Raw genomic sequence first — 23,430 nt, 5'->3', positions numbered from 1 at the left:
TTTGTCTTCCCAGAATTCTATTGTGAGATCTTTACAAATGTCCAACTTGTTGCAATTATTACTTTTACAGCAGTCATTAAGCACTAGCACAGTTCATTCAATTTCTTGGGAAACTTTTCTGGTAGTATACCCAACAGCACTGTTTTTGCAGTGAGAGGAAATTTAAATTTAATTATCTGCTGTATCCTCTTAAGTATTTCTATCGAAAACTTCTTGGGTTTTTTTTTTTACAAGTTCACCACATGTTGAAGGTTTCAGTCCTCGAGTTGTTTTGTTTTTATATAGTTCAGATTGATATAAAAAATAAAGATTCCATTTCTCCTCAAATTCATCTTACAAGATTAGTTAGTTTGCCAGGATAAGAACTGGAGGAGAAGTGGGCAGTACCAGGCAGAGCTAGGAAGCTGGAAACTTAATTAAGAATCCTGCCTGCCTGATAGCTGGAGATTACCCAGATGTCCTCAAGCTCCAATGAAGAACAAGGGACAGAGTTGCCTCCAGGAAAGAACTTCTGATCTTTTTTATACACAGCTTCTCCTTCCGTCTATGCTATTTCAAGAAGCACAGAAAGCAAGAACTGGCAACAGGTCAACAAGACAACATCCTTCAGGGTGTTCGATTAAGCCTGTGGTTTTATTTCGAAAAGTGGTCTTATTTTGAGAACTGCTGGGATTAGCTTCTAGAAAAACCAGAAAGAAGTGCAGCCATAATTGTAGCACTTTATTTGTAAGCTTTTTCCAGCACAGAAACAAAAGCCTTCTGGAGTAGAAAATGCTGTATTCTGGGTACAGAGGGCAGGAAGCTGTTCCAGTTCCTTGTTCAAATCTTTATCACAAAATAGGTTTCTTATTGGGGTTTGTGGTGCCAGAACCAGTGTTTGGACCATGCACCACTGAAGTGGGTGGTACTTCAGGGACGGTGGGATTACTTAGGGGGCACTAAGAAGTAAGGGGGCAGCAGAGGGGTGCTGGAGGTGTGCGTGGGCCTCGTCGATTGTGTTGTTCACTCATTTACAATACAACAAGCTATGGAACCATGATGGCAAATCTGGGGGAAACTATCAGAATTTTTTTCTGACTTTGGAAAGCTGGGATCACAGGGTCAAGTTCATCTATTCTGTTGAATAAATTACACTAAAAAGTTTGAATTGGATGTAGAATAGATACACAATTAATTTGTTACTGGTTTTTAATTTAATTGTTATTCTCTTCCTGAGTGAGTCATGCAAACCACTATTTTGCATAATGTTTTTATAGGGCTGGGAACACTGGGGACAAGATTATAGTACCAAGGGGGGGGGCAGCCCAAAAAAGTTTGGGAACTACTGGTCTAAAGATGATTTTGAGCTTTGCCCCAATTTTTGCATGTGTAGTTGTCCAGTGGCACTCCACTTTGGAGTGGTTGCCATGAGAACTGAGCTTTGGACCAGGAAACAGCATTTGTCCCCTTGGAAAGCAGAGTGCTTGGATGTGGGGGAGTATGATCCAAAACTTATGTTACGGTTCAGAACTTTTAAATGATCCTCAATATTTCTGGTTGGATTCATGAATAAGTCATAAATAAGGAACTAGGAAATATGACTTAGGAACTGGAAACCACCTTCTTTACCCCCAGGTTTAAAAATTTAAACATTTAAAGCCTGTGCTGTTCTTAAGATCTATATAGCTGCTTAAAGACCCTATGGGCTCAAAATGTAATTCTTTATGCATTATAAATAGTGATGGTTGCTGTTTAGATGGAAAGAAATTTGAAATAGAACAAGCTGATAACTAAAGAAGTGAAGCGAACTGCCCTGAAGGCACTGACTCATTATAGCATCAACATACCAAATCATTAAAAAAAATCATTGCTATAAGCAAATAATTAACAGTCCTCCCCCGCTCCCCGGCACTAGCTGTACTCCTTTAAAGACTAGGGATGGGACCGCAAGGAAGCTGCAGATAGACAACAGAGGAGGCAAGAGGGGAGGACTGGTGGGGCCAGGAAAGGCAAGTGGGAAGCTGATCTCAGAGGCAGAACAGCTGAGAGGAGGAAAGATGAGCCACATGGGCCTAGTGACAGTGGAGAAATAGCCACAGGAGAGTCATGCCTGCCCCTCCCCGCCCTAACCTAAGAGGAGAGGTAGGCCCACTGGTGAAGGGGCCATTCAGGGTACCAGTAGGGCCTAGCTGACAGACCTCAGGCCAACTGCAACCCAGGAGGCGGTTTTCCGGGGAACTCAACTGCAAATACAGGGACAGGCTAGAAATGTGGCAGCCACGAGCTTAACCACATCTCTGATGACGTACTGGTGCTGTGGCTGAAAAGAGTACTCTTAGTGTTTCACTGAGTATTGGAAAACTTAAATATTTGAGTAACATTAAATCTTTAGTGTAAGTTGATGATGTCAAGCAACCATGACTGTACATTTTGATACTGACTGGAGTCATAGCTGTAAATTCCTCCTTAACTCACATCCTTCCCTATCGACATATAAAACTAGGAGCGCACACATTGCTGTTTTAAATTGTGCTTGTATTTCACATAAAGACGGGAGGGGGGAAGCCCAGTGCCTCCCCAGTCATTGACCTCACCACATATCACTGATGCACACCTCCAAAAAACATGTTTACTCAGAATTAAGCCCTCTTGAGTTAACTGAAACTTGAAATTCTCAATATCATACACATTAAACAGTTGTGGAGTGGACTTGGAGAGGGACTTCACAGGTCAACTCTGAGCAGTGTTGTAGGGCTTATTAACTCTGTTTATAATTGCCCTCTTTAGGGATGCAGTTAAATAAAAATCCTGATCCACATCTGCTCCATCAGATCTGTGAACCCATGTGTTATTTTCACAGAGTGGTGTTAGAGAATCCACTGCTTTTGATAAATTTAGCTACCAAAGTCTCCTGCTGTGCTGTTTGATTCATCTGATCCTAAGAATCAAGTGGAGCAAAAAAACCCCACCCCAAATCTAAGATCACATTTTTGTCATTTCTTCACAAAACAAAACAAAACTGAGCCCAGCCTTCCACTCGCCTTTCCTGGCCCCGCCGGTTCACCAATCTGAGACAAGGAGGTGCAAATATGCATAACTAATGTCCATTTAAAATGACAATCTCAGGGATGTTAAGAGAATTTTTCTTTTTAATATTAAGGCTGTCAGAGCATCAGCTCAGTTCAGCATCTCCTCAATTCTAGCATGTACAAACATACATATAACTAAAACTGACTGGAGCCCACGGTTCTCTTCCTTTGTGTAAAATCCTTTTCATGCTGTGAAGGGAGCCTTCTCCTACGAAAGATTATTCATCTAAAAGAAAAGAACCACTGGATCTGACTCCAAATAACTTTTTTACATTGCCTTTTCCCATGCCACATACTATAAACACAACAGTATCCTTATTTTTGAAATGTTCTGGGCAAACACCACTAGAACACTTTCAAACAGAGCAAAAGAAGGGGGGAAAAGAAAGTGGCACATTAAAGAGCCTAACTATGCATTACAAACGGCATGAGTGTACCACAGGGATTTGCAGCTACAGTGTAGCTACTAATTCACAGCAACAATTCGCAAGTAAACACACAGCACGGCCCAACTCAAATCGGGACTTTTGCACAGGAAAAGGATAAATTCTGGCCTTCTTTCCTGTGCTGTTTTTGGTGGCTGAAACAACCCAGGAGAGTGTGATTTTCTCCCTTGGGAGCCAGCACTGAGTGCTTTCTTGTTCCCAATGAGAGGGAGGAGGAAGAAGAGAAGGCATCTGCTGGAGGAGAGGTAAAGAGTACACTTTCAAGGAGGAGAGAACCCCCACCCCCCACCACCCCCACCCCGCCCGAGATTTTAATATCCAAATAAATGGTTCTCATGGTGAAACTGGTCCCCTGGCAGAAAATATCCAAATAAATGGTTCTCAGTGAAACTGGTCCCCTGGCAGGCGCTTATACCTGTGATCTCCCAGTACACCCATTAAGTCAGGGGTCCCCAAACTTTTTAAACAGGGGGCCAGTTCACTGTTCCTCAGATTGTTGGAGGGCCGGACTAAAAAAAGCTATGAACAAATTCCTATGCACAAATGATTGTAAAATGTTTGATTTCACCTTTCAGCCTTTCTGTCATGGTCTATTTTTAGAACAGTGACCAAAGTATGTCAAGTACAGGGTGGGCTCCAAATATTGTTGGGGAGGCTGTGGAATACCTTCCCCTGTAAAAAAAAAAAAAAAGCAGAACTTTCCCAATGAAGCATTCTATCTAACCCAGGATCAGGTATCCTCCTGGGTTCTTTCCTCCCTAGCAGCCAGCGAGCGATTCGCCAGCCTGGCTGATGCCAATGGGAGTGAGGCGGAACAGAAAGCCTGAGAGCAACACATGGAGTAGCCGAGAGGGAAGGGCGGAGCAGGAGTTGCCACGTGTAAGGTTTCCAACTCTGGGTCAGAAAATGCATGGAGATTTGGGGGTGCCATCATGTAACTGCAATCAACAGCCATTGGGGCCAGTTCCTCCTCTCCCTCGAGCCCCCACTGCACATGAATGGAGCCATCGCCGCCATGCCTGGCGGGCCGGATAAATGCCTTCAGGGGGCCACATTTGGCCCCCGGGCCGTAGTTTGGGGACCCCTGCATTAAGTTCTAGCCAGAATCAAGAATAAAGGATTTTCAAGGGCAGAAAAACAACAGAAATCAGAACAAATACAAGTAACCAGCATGGTGCACTGCTGACTGTATAGACTGTATTTCTTTAACACAAGCATATCCTATCCAGTACATAACTAACTAGGCTACAATTTTCACTAAATGCATAGGTTTTCAGAAATAGATGCCAGATCCTGTACAATACCCTTCTCCTTCCAGTGTATGTAACCAAGAGGCTCACATAGTCTTTTGAAGATTTTTTTAAACATGACTGGGATTTATCTCAATGTGGGAAAGAGAGAATTAACTCAATGGGGAAAAATGAATAAATTACTGATTTAAATCAACTGACTGTTGTGGGTTTCCAAGCTCTGTGGACTCCACACTGCGTCACAGAAAGTAACACACTCTCACCATGACATGCCTCTGAAGATGCCAGCCATACATGCAGGCAAAATGTTAGGAGCAAAAACTATCAAACAGGGATGTAGATATAGATTTTTATGGGGGGGTTCGGGGGGGCCATACCCCCACCTGCCCCTAGGGCATGGCCCGCCTCCCCAAGCCCCGCCCCTGGCCTAGTGCTTATAAAAGCAGCTCTCCAAGGTCGGGGATGGCAGACTCCCCTGCCCTGCCCCTCCCCTCTGGGCAGAGGCATAGAGGGAAAAATCTGGTGCAAAATCTGAGTTTTGCACGCACACACACACACACACCCCCGCGGGCAGCCGCTGTGATGCTGGAATCCACCCCCAAACAGCATCACTTTCAATGGTGTTTAAACTAGAGAGCCTAAATTCTCCTTTTAAATCCACCTTAAAGGGAGAATCTGGGGTCCCTAGTTAAACAACATTGAAAGTGATGCTGTTCTGGGGTGGATTATCCCCCACCCTGAAACAGCATCACTTTCAATGTGGCGTAGTGGTTAAGAGCAGGTGCATTCTAATCTGGAGGACCGGGTTTGATTCCCTGCTCTGCCACTTGAGCTGTGAAGGCTTATCTGGGGAATTCAGATTAGCCTGTGCACTCCCAGACATGCCAGCTGGCTGACCTTGGGCTAGTCACAGCTTCTCAGAGCTCTCTCAGCACCCCCCCCCCCCCACTCACAGGGTGTTTGTTGTGAGGAAGCAAGGGCAAGGGGAAAAGGGGGGGATATAAATCCAAACTCTTCTTCTTCTTCTAAACTGAGGACCTCAGATTCTCCCTTTAAATCCATGCTGAAGGGGGTGGATTTAAAAGTATAATCTGGGGAAATTTGGGGGGTGCCTGCTGTCAGGGGTGCAATTGTTAAGCTAGAAGCACCAAACTTTCAGGGTATCTTTAGGAGTCCCTCCTAATGATACCACCCAGGTTTGGTGAAGTTTGGTTCAGGGGGTCCAACGTTATGGACCCTCAAAGGTGTAGCCCCCATCTCCTATTAGCTCTCATTGGAAACAATGGGGGATGGGGGCACCCCCTTTGGGAGTCCATAGCTTTGGACCCCCTGGACCAAACTTTACAAAACCTGGGTGGTATCAATAAGAGACTCTCCTGATAATACATCCCAGATTTGGGGAAGTTTGGTTCAGGGGGTCCAAAGTTATGGACCCTCAAAAGTGTAGCCCCCATCTTCTATTAGCTCCCATTGGAAACAATGGAGGATGGGGGCACCCTCTTTGGGAGTCCATAAATTTGGACCCCCTGAACCAAACCTCACCAAACTCGGGTAGTCCCCCAAACAATCCCCAAACTCGGGTAGCCCCCCAAACAGGAGAGTCCCCCAAACAATCCCTGAAAGTTTAGTGCTGCTAGCCCAAACAATGCGCCCCCTGCAGGCCAAAAACCGAAAAAGTGCTAAAATGTTTTAAAAACCCACAAACGGAGGGGCGGAGCTTTGGAAATGAATGGGGGGGGGGTTTCAAACCCGAGAAACACCCCCCCTTACCTATGTCCATGCTATCAACCCCAGTCACAAAGTTCGGAAAACCCACAACTGTCAGATGATTCCGACACTTAAAGCCTTTGACAATACAGTTTAACTCAAGTTCCACGATTTAAAATTAATATATTTACTGAACAGGTACTGGCGGCAACCAGTTGCTATAACAATTAAAACATTTTTATTTGCAGTGAAGTAATCTTAACATAACCCAGGAGGATACATATTCCAGAATATTTGGCATTGCCCACAAGCACTGTGGAAGTAAATCTGGCAGATTCTCCAGACAGATGTTGCTCCAGCTTGTACTCTGAATAGAACCCCATCTATGGATATTAATGGGAGGATTCACATAGGTGAAAATGCTTCCTTGGCAGTTCTGTTATTGGGTAGTGCATGTTTTGCCCTGATACCTACGTGTTACGTAGACCATAGGATTCATAGCTGCCACATATTTTAGAGTAGCTCAAGAGTGAGGATGAAAAAGAAAAAGAAAGCAGCAGTGTTCTTCCCCAGTGTTCTCCTTTACAATGAACTTGCTAGAGGCTATGCATGCAAATTGAACAAGCCACTATTATTCACATCTAGCTTGGAGAAGTAAACAAGGAAGAGATTCACACTGTTTCGCACAATGCAACAAAGAAAGATTCACTGGTAATACAGAGTGGATATGATTGATGCTTTCAGTAGGCCAAAGAAGCCAGTTATGAGACAGGACACACTGTTTAACTCCATTTGAAACAAAAATACATTATTATAGTGTGAAGATTTGCTCTAAATCACAGCACAGCATTTCTGCTGTTTCTTGACTAATGAAAATCATGGATAATTAAGAAAAGCTAAATGTAGTCACTCAATAGCAAACTGAAATTGCTCATTTACAAGGGGAAGGGCAATTTTGCTGGTTTTCTTCCTCCTCATTAAAGGCTCCCCCCCCCCCCCCAAGCTACGTGACGTTTGTCCATGCAAGTAACTCCACATCAGTGTTTTGGATACCTTCTGGGTGGGTGGAAAAGCATCACGTCATAAGCATCCTACTTCGCACGTGCTACTTCGCACATGCCCAAGAATCCATGCCATGGCTCCTAAATTAAAATTGTTCAAAAACTCTTATTTGTTGCCTATAGGGGCTTTTGGCTGCTGCAGTCCCAAGAAATGGGGGGGGAAACACTATTGCCAGTCAATAAGGAGAATAACTGTAATGCCAAATACTAAGTGATTAAAGTTCTCATTCTATTAATAAAACTGCTTTCATTTCCATTATATGAAACAAGTTAACAGCAAGCCCAAAATATCAGATCTGTAGCCCGATCTCTGAGATTTGTCATTTGAACGAGCTTTGCAACAACTGGGACTTAACTTCGGAGCAGGAGAAGGTTCTCTGAAAATTTAGCTGGCAAAAGCAGCAGGAGATAATGTCTATGGCTGGACAAGCCAAGGCATCCTCATTTTGTTCTACAGCAACAGGAGGAGAAACGTCCAAAACAAAAATGACGCCATAGTTAAGAAAAAGAAATAGTGCTAGACACACTTCCCGCTTTGCTCATCTACTGGAGATTACAGCAAATTAATCATGCTGCAGTGTGGATCTCGTTAAACACCACACCACTTCTGTGGCATACAAGAATATCAGATGTTCTCTGGGGCATATAGAATGGATAATCTGAACCACACCCACAGTAACGCATATGCCTACACATGTATATGTGCGTGTGCATACACATGACTTGTGGATCTGCCTCAAAACCATTTGCTTCAATATTTGCCAGTAGTGGGATTGCATATTAAACTGTATAACTTTATATTCATAAGCCCCATGGATAGAACTGACACAAATGCTAAGAAAGATAGCAACAGACTCACATATGGGCATCAAAGGTCAGGAAATTTGCAATACAGGTCAATTTAAGGCTGGAATGAAGGCTAGGCAAGTAGACCAAATGTCAGCAGCCATGAAGAGTCTTCTTTTTCTTTCTTTTTGAAAAAAAACCCCTATGTAATATAAAGGAGGACCACTTTTAAACATACAGGAGTGTGCCACACTTCTCAGTAATGCTGAAAGCCTTCTTCTAAAGATTGATGCAAAACATGTCTCATGTCTCTAATACAGAGATAAAACAAAACTGTCAGCGGGTCGTCTGAAAACACCTGAATCTTAATGTGAGAACCTGACTACCCTGAGAAATACCATATATACTCGTGTATAAGCCGTCTTTTTCAGCACATTTTAATGCTGGAAAAGCCCCCCCCTCCCCAGCTTATGCTCGGTACGGCTTATACGCAAGTATATACGGTAATTATACACAACTGTATGTGCCCTAGTCTGTGCTGATAACCTCACACCAGCTATAGCTGAAGCTCTGTTTGGACATACAGGTGAGGAGGAGGAATCCAGTTTTGAAGGATTTTAACTCTTGTGTTTTAGCTTGGTAGCTGATTGAGCTAAGGTTTTTGTACTTTTAAGGTTATTGTTGATACCATATTGTTTTTGTTGACCCTCTTTTCTACTTACAGAGCTAGTTTACTGTTTTTCTTTTAACTAAATATTCAAAAACATTTAACCTCCTGATGACTCAATTAATGTAATTTTATTGGTGTCTACTTTTATTTTTGAAATTTACCAGTAGTTGCTGCATTTCCCACCCTAGGCTTATATTTGAGTCAATAAGTTTTCCCAGTTTTTTGTGGTAAAATTAGGTGCTTCAGCTTATATTCTGGTCAGCTTATACTTGAGTATATACAGTAACTATTTATCAGCCTCTAATCTATTTTTTAAATTCTACTGGCTGTCCTCTGAACCCCAACCCCCTCTCCACCTCCACCACACACAATTCCTTCATCTATGAATATTAAATTCTGGCAAGACTTGCGGGTACAAAACAACTCAACCTACATTTTGATATCAACTGCATGCAGCTTCTTTCCAAGAAGTGATAACAGTAAATATGTTTGACCGGTCACACAAAAGTAACCTTTACAACATGTTATTTTAAATGCTGTTTTTCTATTCAAATGTTTTAATGTTTGCTGCCTTGAAAACCCTATTTGGGTGGAAAGGTGGCATAAAATGTTTTAAATTAATAGATAATTACTAGAAACCTAAGAGCACTGGAAATCAAAACCTCTCTGAAAATTGAATCCTTGGTAAGACAGGTCAAAGTTTGTAAAGCAAATGATGAAACTATGGTTTTAGATCCAATGGACATTTCTGCAGAAGTTTAGAGATTTGTCTGCCACTTGCAATTTTCTAATCTCTGCCTGTTTTTCAGCAGCACAAAATGCTCAGTGAAATGCTGCTCCTAGGGGACAGGAGATCCTCAGGAACAGCATGGGGGGGGGGGTGACATAGAGGTCTCCAGCAGGTGTGAGGTGGACTACTGAAAATCACTCCCACCCATTCACATAAATCCTGAATGGAATTCAAACCAATAGCTTCTAGTAACTGTAAGCCATCTGATTCGGTTCATTTGAACTACTGGAAGCTTGGGACATAAAAGTTCAGCATCGTTATAGTGAAATCCTAAGCAATGCTACATCTTTCCAAAGTAACAAACTGAAACTGAATCCAGACAAGACAGCAGTAATTCTGGTTAGGAATGCTGATGTTTCAGAGGAACAGAATCCACTTGTCCTGCATAACAGGGAGCTGGGCTTAGATGAGCAGGTTAGCCTGAGGGTGCCTAAGCCTTGCTGTCTGAAAAGCAGATTGGTGCCTTCTCTGATTTGTCAGCTCTCTCCTTGCTTAGATTCAATTGATCCGGCCATGCTAATCTGTGCTTTTGTAACCTCACAGTTGGATTACTGTAATGTACTATACATTGGATTGCCCTTGAAGACAACCCCCACACTCCAGGAGGTTCAGAATGTTGCAACTCGACTACTGTCAGAGATTAGCCAATGGGAACACATCATGTCCATTTTTAAATGGCCACATTAGCTGCCAGTATTTTTTAGTTCAATTCAGTAGGCTGGTTATGACCTTTAGAGCCCTTACCTGAAGGACTCTTCTTTCCCATATGTTCCCCCACACCAATCACAGTCTTTGGATTGCCACCTGATAACTCTTCCCTCACTCAGGGTGGCTTGACTCCAAACCTTAAGCCAATAAACGGACTCTGTGGTATTAATCAGCAGCATTTATTGATGAGGCATCGAAGCACCATTCTTGGCAAAGCCAGTTCTGACAAAGCTGGCATTCCCAGTCCCCTTTATTCCCCACGGGAAGCCCCCCTCCCGGTTTCCCAAGAATTTGTGAAAAACAGTCTTTGGAGCTGAGGCTTCCTAAGGTTGGCGGAGGATAGTGAGAAAGCCACCTGACTTCCTGCCAAACGAGATAACGGATGTAATTCTTTTCTCATGGGACAGAGGTCCCAGGAGAAGCCTAGTTTCCTAGAAAGCATGTGAAGCCATAAAGTAAAGATCAAGGAAAGAATGCGCAGATGGCAGTGGTTACATATAGCAGACTGGTTACAGTCTTTTGAGCAGCATTGATTTATTTTAGGCAGTTACATAGATCCTAAACACACAGATAACATCCACCTGACAGTATGTTATTTAGCTGAGACAAACAATTACCTTCAAGCATATTCAAAATCATCTGTCCTAAAATACTGTTATAATATACATTATTGCCTAGGATGAAAATCGTATGATGAATCATTTAGGAGTCCCTATCTGCATCTCCTAAAACATGAAAGCAGATCCTTGCAAGATCATACTGATAACAGGCAGCAATAGCTACACAACACAGTTTCTGCCACACATTATTTAGCTATCAACAACAGTTTTTAGATTCTCTTGTCCTATTTAGCCGATTTAAAAACAATAAAACATGGTGCAGAAAAACAAAATCAGTTTCAAACAAAATGAAAACAGTGATCTTAGAAAACAAGTGAAGAGATGAAGGAGAACACTAAAAACGTAGCTTCTTTAGCCAAAGATGGCTAACGTGAATGTTTCTCTGAAAAAACAGCAGCCAATTCCTCCCCCTTGCAAATTATTGCTGTACAGAGATGCAGATTTTTCAAAACCACTTCCTTGTCTTTTCTATTCTACAACACATTCCACCCTTGCTGCTGTGGAATCCAAGCAAAAAAAACATGTAAGCTAAGTATATTCTTAGGCTGCCATTCATTCTTGCTTCATAAATGCCTTCTGACCTGAACACTTTTCATGATTTAAACAGCCTTCCATAGCCTACTGAAACAATTACACCATGGATTTCTGGTTTATTTGTTCTAAACAAGCAATTGCATATGTCTTACTAGGTTAGCATGATATACATAGCAGCAAGCATTCTCACACACATTACAAGGTATTTTGCCCTGAGAAATGTTATTTCTTAATTCCAGATCAGCTAATTTGAATTCAAATACAAAGGTTTTGTTTTTGTTTTTATTTTAGAATTCGCTTCCATGTCTGCTGCTGAAATGCCATTTGCCTGAACTTTCTTTCATCACACAGGTACCTTTTATAGAAAGACTTGCTTATTAGATTTCAGTTTATAATCATTTACTTGTTGACGAGGATGGCACAAGAGTCATCAGTAACATATTCCTCTCCAGTCTGTTTCCTCATTAAAGCATAATGCCTACCTTTGCTGGCTGTCATGATCTGCTAAGGTCCTGTGATGCCAGCTGGAGGCTGGATCTGAAAGCGATCCTACAGTGCAGTCTCTCGTCAACTCAAAGACCAGTTATCTCTCCACCCTCTCTGACTAGTACAAGCAGTGACTGCTACCTCAGCTCCAAAATAAAAGCCTGCTCTGCAGTTGAAGAAACACTTGCTCTGCTCTGTTCAACAACTCCTTTCACATTTATAAAGAAGTTTCAACAGAAATGTGTCACTTAATCCCAGTTTTCATATCATTTTCTGGGAAGCCTGGAGGACCAAGCATTATAACGATGGCTACGAACACCAAATATAAAGGGCATGGAATCCACAGGGATGCTGCACACCATTCCTTTTTTCTAACCCACTTGATTCAAAACCTGGGAAAGATCAATGCAAAATCAATGCAAAATGAAGAGTAGTCCCAGCAATATTTAATCCAGTTATCATAGTCCTGATTGAGATCTGAATACTTTTCTTGCAAAAGATATAAATTCACTATATGTATGTTTTTCAGATTTCCAGAGAAGAATCCCAATTAGTCTGGGAGTTGCAAAGCCAAAATCCTCCTTCTTTTCATTAATCAAAGAAAATCAAAACATTTTGCTTATTAACCTGCATGACAATATTTAAAAGCTTCCATTCCATCTTATAGTAATGGGGTTTAGAAGCAGCTTATTTAACAAGCGCAAACAGCGATATCAATAACTTTGTATTTTAAATTACTCTTGCTAAATTATTCAGTGTTACAAAAGCTGGGAAGGACATGGTTTCTAGTTGTAGGTTGGTATTATAGTGACTGCAGTTGTATTGCAGCAGCAAGCAAGCCATGCAGAATTCTGACTAAAAATGGTCAAATGGTTCTAAAAATGCAAGCAAGGACCTATTAGCATAAATTCCTGCTTGACCTCTCTCCAGCATTTGTTCTGAGCGAGCCAGGAGCCAGGATATCCAGTACAAATTCCAGGTCATGGTCTAGCACCCCCAGGAAAAGAAGAAGAATTTGAATTTATACCCAACTTTTCCCAACCATAAGGAGTCTCAAAGCAGCTTACAAATTCCTTCCCTTCCTCACCCCACAACAGGCACCTTGTGAAGTAGGTGTTGCTGAGAACCATGACTATCCCAAGGTCACCAGCAGGCTTCATGTATAGTAGTGGGGAAATAAAGCTACCGTATATACTTGAGTATAAATCGACTTTTTCAGCACATTTTAATGATGAAAAAGCCCCCCTCATCTTATACTCGAGTATATACGGTAATTCCAAGATGGCCACCAGAGCTGTGGCACACTTAGAAAGGAGATCACACCAACAGTGGCAGAAGCATTTTGCCTGCATCCAACTTTTGAGTATTAAATTCACCATTCCCTTTTGTGTTTTTATGTAAAGCTAGGCTTGTAAATCCTTCAACTTTGATAAAGCCAAAATCTTTGCAAGTAAAGTTGCTCCATTGGCTCTGAATGCCTTGAAATTTGTGTTCTGACAGGCATGGCATCCTCTTGGAGAGAGATTCCATTGCACTTCTAGCGTTTAAAGACTGGAAAATGGAAGTCAAGATTTGTTACTACCCTGTTCTCTGAAAATAAGACATCCCCTGAAAATAAGATGTAGTAGAGGTTTTGCTGAAGTGCTAAACATAAAACATCCCCCGAAAGTAAGATGTAGCAAAGTTTTTGTTTGGAAGCATGCCTGTCTAACAGAACACCAGAGCATGCAGCTGCTCCCCATGTCCCCTAGGTAAATATGCCACTTTCACAAGGTGTTCCTAGCAAACTGTATCTGCTTCCTTTAAAAACTGCCTTGCTTAGTGACATTTTTAAGATTCTAGTGAGCCATTTTGAGGGAGGCCTTGTGGGTCCTCACAGTCTTTGGCATGAAGCAGCCAGGCAGTCTCCCTTCTTGCCTTCATCCTGTTCGTCCTCTGATCATGAAGATTGCTTTTAGTCAACTTTTCTTACAACCAGTGAGATACCTTCATGAATTATATTGGTGTCTATTTTATTTTTGAAATTTACCAGTGGCTGCTGCATTTCCCACCCTAGACTTATACTCGAGTCAATAAGTTTCCCAGTTTTTTGTGGTAAAATTAGGTGCCCCGACCTATATTCGGGTCGACTTATACTCGAGTAAATACGGTAGTTTGCTAAATAAAAAAAGAGTAATGACTTTCCATGCATTATCTTGCCAACACAGTCAGCACACAACACCAAGCACAGTGAAGCAAGTTAGTGGGGTCAAAACAAAGGTGGCCAAGATGTTCTGCCAGGGAGGCCAGCAGACACTCCAAGCTAGGGAAAAGCCAAAGTTATGGAACTGGCAATATCAGGATGGGAATATACCACAATATCCATTCCAAAGTCAAGTTTTAAGCAGATACAGTGAAAGAGCATTGTGTGTTTTACTTTCCAAAAAGATTTGGACTCAGCAGCTTAGAAGCAGAAATGCATGAAATGGGGAGACAAGAAGACTACTTCCCGGAAGTAGTTTAATAATCCAAGGTTTCCTTCAACTCACATCCAATTGAAGATCATCACAGCAACTACCCTGTTTCTCCTAAAATAAGAGATCCCCTGAAAATAAGACATAGTAGAGGTTTTTCTGAAGTGCTAAATATAAAACATCCCCCCGATAGTAAGACGTAGCAAAGTTTTTGTTTGGAAGCATGCCTGTCGAACAGAACACCAGAGAATGCAGTTGCGGAGCAGAAAAATAAGACATCCCCTGAAAATAAGACATAGTGCATCTTTGGGAGCTAAAATTAATATAAGAGACTGTCTTATTTTCGGAGAAACACGGTAGATCCTCTGTAGTTAGTTCTTACCCTTTTCATGCTAAAAACGTATTTTGATCATAAATCCATCTGAGTAATTAGAAACGCAGTTACAGAAAAATAATTAGGTTTCTGAAAGCTTGAGATGAAGGGGGAAGAATCTGCAATTTCTGCAAACAATGATTAATTATCTGTGAAGGATGGCGTGAGCATTAAGCAACAGAGAGAAATCCATCATGCAGCTCAGCCCCATTTTCTGGCTGTGAGGGACTGAAAAGACCTTGTAACCTAGCAACTAGCAGCATATCCACAAGATGAAATCCTCCTTCCTGTTATATAAGTCAACCCTACTTCAAGTTGTAGTTCACCCCTCTTTTTTTCCTAATACTAGTAAAAAGCTTAAACAACAAAGCCCTGATGGATGAGAATTTTAAAGCTGCTATTTCTTAAAATCTATTTAAGGACAATCCTGACGCACTATCATGAAAAAAACCCCTCATATCTAGTTCTTGATTAATCTATTCCAAGCACTCAAAATAAGATACAATATGGATTTATCAGTGTAGCCTCTTATATGAATCTATCATGCACATTTTATAATGAAGTAAGAATTGGAACCCGTTCATTCAAAATATGGTTTCCATTCTGAAATGCTAGTCTTTCTGGTACTGGTAACATTCTATCAAGGGTTATCAGATGCTCTCTTTATAAGAAACCTTTCCTTTAAAGCGTGGCTCCATTTCTGAATATCTAGCTATTCACTTTTGGATGTAGCTGTTGCAACTAAGGGTCAGGATCAGCCCCAAAACATCTAAACAACTTTCTTGCTCGTTTTAACACTTTATCTAATACTGAACAAGATGAAAAGGCTACCTCCAGACTAGACTCCTGCAAAAATCTAATTCAACAAGCACTGCAACAGAGGAAGGATCATGACATATAAAAGAGCTCTCCCATAATCTTTCCTCTTTCACTAAGTTCTCTTGCTCTCCCACACCACTCATGTTCTCTTCTGCATGGATATACATACCACACTTACTTCATATAGTTATCCAGTGGTTGTTATTATACAAACCCCACCACCACCACCCAAGTGTGTGAACACGTGTCTAGATTGCACAGGGAAGTTAGCTTGTGTGTTTGTGCAAGGAGTGGAAACTTGAGATATTTTCCCTAAAGAGTTGGATGAGTAGCATGCTTTAGCAGGGAAAAGATTTCTGAGCCCTGATGTAAAAAAAAATTTTTTTTAACTGGAAAATACCAAAGCAAAGCATAGATTAATAGCATAGATTAATAGCACATTGTCTTAATCAACAATAGAGTAGCAACAACCAACCATCCAGCACAACTGCTCCAATATGCAATAGGATTTACACTTAAACTAAAGGTGTAAATGTGGGAAAATAGAGAGTAGGACAGAGAAAAAGAAAAATACATTAGGACAGAGGAGTCCAGTCTTCCCAATATGAGGCCTAAATAGAAGAGGGAAGAAAAATGTTAGCTGTCTGTATAGTGTAATGTGGGAGTAGAAATAGAAAATAAAGGGGATATTGATGAAGATGAGAAGAAAAGATTTACCTGTCCCAGACTGAATAGAGATCACATGAAAAAAGGAGAGATACAGTGTGTTGAGAGCCTCTGTACAGTTCCATTTGTAACTGGGATTAGATTCAAAGTACTGGCTCTAAATCCAGGTTAGTTATACCAGTTTTGGCCCACAGGATAAGAGGGGTTATTTTCAGAGAGCAAGACTACAACAGAAGATAAAGAAATACTTGGGAGTTGGGCAACTTATCAGGAAAATCTACGTACATATGTGCGTGTATGCGCATGTGTTTGTGCATGTGTTTTAAGAGTTGTCAAGTCAATTCCAATTCATGACGACCCTATGAATAATGTCCTCCTAAAATCCTATTATCATCAGCGTTGCTCAGGTCTTACAAACTGAGGGCTGTGCCTTCTTTTATAGAGTCAATTCATCTCATGTTGGATCTTCCTCTTTTCCTGCTGCTTTTCTTGGTATCATTGTCCTTTTCAGTGTTCCCACCCAGGAACTTGGGTGATGGGTGGGAAATAATGTACAGTAAATAAATAAATAATGTAACCAAAGGAGGATAGCCTTAGTTTAGACATTTCAACTTCTAGAACTAATTAGGGCAGGGGTGGCCAACCTATGGTGCTCCAGATGTTCATGGACTACAATTCCCATCAGCCCCTGCCAGCATGGCCAACTGGAGCGCCATAGGTTGGCCACCCCTGGACTAGGGAATGGCAGCAGGAAGGGAAGCTTTTTGTTGAACTATATTTCAGGATCACTAACTGGAGAAGTGAAGCTGAGACATATATTCACAAATCTTTAGGGACAATGGGAAGATCTGAATCAGAGGTTTCAGATTGTCAGAGAGCACTTAACAACCAAACTGTATTAATGCTCATTGATCATGTAGCATGAAAAAGACAATACAGGAAGAGACATCTCCGTCTTCTAGACAGGCATGGCTTAATTGCTTCCGTCTTGTTGATGCTCCAGTTGTGGCAGAACAAACCTGCTTTGACCTGCAGACTCTATTCCACCCAGCCCTCTCCAAGGGTTCCCAACTCCTCCTGGAGGGGTTTCTCTCTCTTTCTCTAAAGTAGATGCTGCTACCACCTGGCCTCCATATCTCCTCCTCTTCCTGGGGAGATTCAGGGCCCACAAGCTTCCTATCCAACTCTGAGGCCTCTGTGTATACTGCTTCCCCACTTCCCTGGGTGCCACAGGAATGGTTTACTGCCTGATGTGCCCCTGGAGGAATAGCTACTTGCCAACCGCCAGCCTTCCCCCCACTTGGCACCCTCCTTTTAAAATAGCACATCCAAGACAGTGGAGGTCTATGTGGTGCAGAGAACTACTGCCAGCACTCAAAATCAAAAGGCATTTATTAAAAAGAAAATGTCTACAAGCTTAATTTTAGAACGGCACCAAATTGAGCAAAGGATTGAAAAGAAATGAGAGGTAAACGAAATTCCTCTGTCCTTACCTCTATTCCAGGGGTCTACAACCTGTGGCTCTCCAGATGTTCATGGACTACAAATCCCATCAGCCTCTGCCAGCATGGCCAATTGGTATGCTGGCAGGGGGTGATGGGAATTGTAATCCATGAACATCTGGAGAGCCGCAGGTTGCAGACCCCTGCTCTATACATAATCTATCAGATGGCATCATAGGGCAGGCTCTTAAGCTTACAGATCTCAGAGAGTTCCCATTACCTGGAAGATTGTGCCAGCATCCTGGGATAGCACATGACCAAGATAGCTACTCCTTCCAAATTCCAGGTCAGAGCTCTGCTCCCTTTGTTGGTTCCAGCCAGAAGGGGGACAGAGCTCTGGGGGACCCAACAAAAGGGAACAGATTTTTCCCACAAGGGTTTCTTTGGAAGTATCCACTGTAACACAAAACATGGTGATGGCTCCCCATGTTCTGTGCATGCCTGCTGAGACTTCCTGATGTAGTACACACTTGTAATACATGCAGGGTGGAAGGGATGAGTATGCAGATGAAGGTGGGAAAGGCCAACCACATGAACTACTGCAGATATGACTAAAAATTCATGTTCTTCTCAACTGGTGGCAAAGAAAAGTTTCTGTTCGCCAAATAAGTCACCAAACTGACCATCAACATTATGGACTTCTGCGCCCACATAAATATACAATCTCCATGACGGGTCAAATATGCTAATGAAAATGCAAGAAGCTGATGACAGATACACTTCAAAGGGAACAACGTATCATTTTATCTCTGTAATTGTGACAAAAAGCTGGCTTTAAAACTAACCTATTATGACAAAAAGCTGGCTTTAAACCTAACGTGGACTTTGTGCATCAAGCCAGACAGCACTGGAACTGGACTTCTGCTTGTCATTTAGACTGGAGAGTCATCAAGAGCCATCTACCCCCACCCCCGCCCCGCCCATCTGAAATTATTACCGCACTGAGAAATTAGAACGTCAGGTTTTAAATTAAGCTTCTTCTTTTCTCAACATTATACCAAAGCCAACTATCGTGGCATGAACAGTAGACAAAAGGGCAACAAATAATAAAAATCCAGGATAGTGCAAGTCAAATGGTGCCAATTATTTTCTAAGTTAATCTAATGTAAAAAATGTAACATTTTTACAAGCCAGATGGTACACAGCATGCTTAAGCACAAAATTATTTGTTTTCTTGCTTTGGTCACTTAGGAGTCTGTCTTTTCGGTCACTGTCCAACTGCAGGTTCAGCCGGGAGGTGCACGGTCAGCTGCCAAATCAGCCTCAAACAATATTATACCTCCTTATAATGTGCTACAGACCGATTGCTGCCAACATTTTGTCAATATTTTATGTACCTCTACTGTATGCAACACAATCAATTAAAATTAAAAGTACATCAATTCTAGACATAGCCATAATATTACTTCTAAACAGTGTTAGACTCTTCGGAAATTAAAGCAGAATGTTCTCAATGAAGCAGCTTTTCTCCCCTTCTCAGAACCTGACCACATCCCCAGATTTAACACAAAAATTAGCGTTGTTAATTTTAGGAAGATAGGTTAATATTAAAATGCAAATTCACTAAGGAGGGCCTGTTCCAGGGGCTCTCAGAAACAGGCTGTTCAGCAGTCTCTTTCCAGACTCACCTTTGTCCCAAGCAGCAGCTGCAGTTCATAGTCGCCTTTGCTTCTCGCTCACCCAACACTATGAACAAAGGCGATTCCCACTTGCTCAGGGGAAGCTGCCACTGCTGCTCCTAGCAGCCATCACTTTAGGGGAATGAACAGGCATCAGGGCAAGCAGCAGCCACAGTTGCTTTCCCCTTAGGCTCTTTACATCATAGAAGGGAGGGATGCTGCAACCTGTAGTGCTGCCAAGGGAACCAGGAGTGGTACCCTGGCCCAATCTACCACTACTGCCTGTGATCTCTACAGGTTGTAACCACTGCTGCTGCAGCATAATACATGCCCTCTAATGGTTTAGGGCCTCAGGCATATGTATGTGCAAATTTTTATGCCATCTCTGCAGAGAACTGACCAAATCAGCTTACAAAGCAAAAGAAATGTGTGTGTATAACAATCATGTTATTAATAATTAAAATTCTTGCATTTAAAAAGAGCCAAGAGCATAAAAGCAACATAATACAGCTTTTTAAAAATGTTTTACAATGTATATAAATAAACATAAAAATAATTCAAGCACCATAAAACAGCTTTAAGAAAGACTCTTATGTCAGTCCTTGTCCTGTCAAGGAGGTTACACAACAACAATTTTGTCCTACAGTTACTTGCACTTCTCCTGACGAAATAAGTTTCAATTACTATGTCTAATTACATCAAACACAACTTATTTTTAATTGATTCCAAAAGAGGATCGGCTAAAGTCTGGCTGTTCCCTCAAGCAGCAACATGGAAACCGGAAACATGAGTGGGGGTAGAAAGATGAAATATTTCATCATTTTCCCCCTCCACTTATCCCCACGTCCCCCCACCACGACATTTCAGCATAAGCGTCCACTTCAAAAACTCATCCAGAATGACTTGCCTGGACTTTGAAGACTGGTGATCAGGGCAATAAGCCAAATAAACACCAAGAAACAAAAATGGCCACATTTGAATATTTCAAGACAAGGATCTTTGGCCACATCACTCAACCAGGACAAAAAGATTCTAAACAAGCTAACAAATATTCTGTTGCCCCTTTACACTGGAATGCTCACAACCCGAAGCAGAGATTCTCAAATTAAGCAGCTGAGTGGGAAACCATCGGAAACTCAATAAAAAAGCAAGATGCTAGCACTGAACAAATAGAAATGACATAAAGTCCCATCCACGAGGCACGTGACCGGCCATGGTGCTGCAGCCGTGCCTCCCCGCCACTCCCAAAGGGGCTTCCCAATGACATGGGAAGGCTGCAAAAATGAAAAAGCTTCCCCCTCCCAGCCAAACAGCCTCTATGGGGCCATTTTTGGTGGCTCAAGTCTGAACTGAATGCCACCAGGAGGGTGGCTGGGTGATGGTGAAATTGCCCTTTCGCTGGGGTAAGTGCCCCAGGGAGGGCGAATCTGCCGGTGTTGCTGGTACACCGCTCCCACAGTGGATTCACGCCCCTCCCTTTGGATGGGATCAATAATTACCCCATCCCTTTATTGGATGGGGTCAATAATTACCATTTGAACTCTACAGATACATTACTTTCATCATTTTTTTAAAAAAACACCAGACTATCACCAGTTAAATTAATACAGGTTAATTTTTCACATGATTTGCCAGGTGAACCAGAGCAGTTACTAAACCAGAATACAATGTTTGGATGGGGCAACCTTTACGTGCAGACTATTTAGTTTAGAAACCATTACATCTTTCTTCCAACCCCCCCACCCACCAGCCAATGAAGGGGGGAGGGATCAGAACACCAAAACACTTCCTTTCTCATATAGTATTAATCTCATTTGACAGCAAAAGTATACCAACATTTCTACTCACCACCTGATCCCTGGATCATGGTTCCTGATTTCTGGACCTCATCAAATTTTGTGAAAATTATGTTCAACCTGATTTGAAAGGAGGGAGAAAGGTCAACAAGTTAAAATCAGTTATTACAGAACCTTTCCATGATAACACAGACAAGTTAAATTCTCCTTTTGGCACTGATTATACTGCAGAAGAAAGATGTTCTTGTAAGGCAGTGGTGTCAAACTCGCGGCCCTCCAGATGTTACGGACTACAGTTCCCATCATCCCTGCGGGTTCGACACCTGTGTTGTAAGGTCTTTTGCTGTGGGGGAGAAGTTCTTTCAAAGTCTTTTGCTAGGGAGATGCTGGTGTTCATCAGCAAGAAAAGAAAAAACACACTTTGTAACGTATGCTGAAATTCAAATCTTCATGCTCAACTATGGATTATATTAAATCACAACAGAGATTCAGTGCATCCCTCAGTCTTAATTTTCATTTATTAAAGAGAGATTAAGGTAAAATAAAATGACACCTCTTCCAAATTTAATGAATTAAACGACACAGTGCCATTCTGAGTTTTTAAATTCAGTCAAATTGCACATACCATCATAACTGATAACATACAAGTGACACTGTCAATTCAGTTAAAAAAACAGGTATTTGGTATTCACCTCAGGCTTTTAAACCCTACGGATCAGACCTCTCAGGATTCAATTGGTAAGAATGCTCAACAAATGAGAAACAATTATTTCAGAAGCAGAAGTAGTATCCCAAAACCAAAACATGAAAGAGGAATCTTCACTCACCGAGACTGTGGCAACCCCTTTTTGCTGAGATCAGCCCTTACACGTTCCCCCACGTGTCTGTAGATTTCTACGAGGCTATTTATTGCTGCATCACGAACCTAATTATTCAGCGAAGCAAAGGGAGAAATTAATGCTATACGTATACTAAGAAGAATCTCTAAAAGATAACAAATAGCTGTCGTGAGTTGCCATCAAATCCAAAAATTTCAGCCTCATGTATGGTAGGATCAGCTGTCACAGTTAGCTTTTTTCTGTTGCTATAGCCAGTCTGCTGAAAACCAAACAAAGCAAAACAAAACTATTCCCATATTGTAATCTAAATGCAAAATTTTGCCATCAAAATGAATGAAACAGCTTATTTATTCTTACAACCTGAAAGATTTGCAGTTTATTCTGAGTTTAGGTGGTTCTAACATTTTTGGAATAAGAGATAAACCGTAAAACTATTTTTATCTAACCAACTACGCATGCAGGAGACCAACATTCGGTGCAGCCACAAACTCTGCTTACTTTCATACACTTGATAGCAGAGATGTCATCTGAAAACCTGTTTTTTTTAATGACCAAGTAACATTCACTCTTATTATCTAATTAGCTCATTCTCTTAATGTTGCAGTCCTGTTCAAGGGGCATAACCGGGAATACCTAATGTATGTAGAACACTGGTTTACCCCTTAAGCCTCTGGAACAGTGAAGTACTATATTGTCAGGCAGTCTGGATACACATAATCTTGGGAATGCCTAACAGACTCAGCCGGGCAAATCCAGAAGAGAATATTTCTGTTTCCTGATTGTGAGTAAAATAATGGAAAGATTAAAAAGGCACTAGTGATTTTCAAGCAGTTACACTCTTAATTATATTGATACATCCTGCCCTATTTTAGAATCAGAGGCCCTTTCTGCACACGCGCAGAGCCAAGCCTCCACTGGCATAATTTAGGCCAGCAGAGGCTCGGGGGCCATTCGCATGCAAGCGTGCGAACGGCCGGCACTTCCCCCTCAGCTGGAGAGGCAGCTCTGTACAGAGCCACCTCCGGTCGCCTCCCTCCACTCACCGTCCCATCTAGCGTCACTCTGGAGGACTACAGGGACCCGCCCACACTGCCCTGGGACGTCCAGAGGTTGGAGGGCAGCGTGGGTGGGTCTCTGCAGCCCTCCAGAGGGATGCTGCACAAGATGGTGAGTGGTGCCAACGGGGAAAACAGCGTCTTCCTGGTGGTGCAGTTCGCACCACGCCAGAGGGAACACG

At 42.0% G+C, this 23,430-nt stretch overlaps 1 protein-coding gene across 16 annotated transcripts in view; it reads right to left on the bottom strand.

Annotated features, from left to right (window-relative positions):
• CLASP1 (cytoplasmic linker associated protein 1) overlaps positions 1-23,430 on the bottom strand; it is a 230,265-nt gene that overhangs the window by 130,164 nt on the left and 76,671 nt on the right. For 15 of the 16 annotated variants that reach the window (XM_048485913.1, XM_048485914.1, XM_048485919.1 and 12 more), the window contains exons 7-8: positions 22,182-22,279; positions 21,407-21,474 (exon numbers count right to left, since the gene is read on the bottom strand). In XM_048485913.1, the coding sequence (XP_048341870.1) occupies positions 21,407-21,474; positions 22,182-22,279 (166 nt within the window). Of the gene's footprint in view, positions 1-12,122; positions 12,207-21,406; positions 21,475-22,181; positions 22,280-23,430 lie in introns of those variants that run through there. The other variant, XM_048485928.1, reaches the window with a different exon arrangement.

Source organism: Sphaerodactylus townsendi, linkage group LG02, assembly GCF_021028975.2.
Source record: "Sphaerodactylus townsendi isolate TG3544 linkage group LG02, MPM_Stown_v2.3, whole genome shotgun sequence".
Taxonomy (NCBI): Eukaryota; Metazoa; Chordata; class Lepidosauria; order Squamata; family Sphaerodactylidae; genus Sphaerodactylus; species Sphaerodactylus townsendi.
This window is presented reverse-complemented; position numbering and strand designations above follow the sequence as displayed.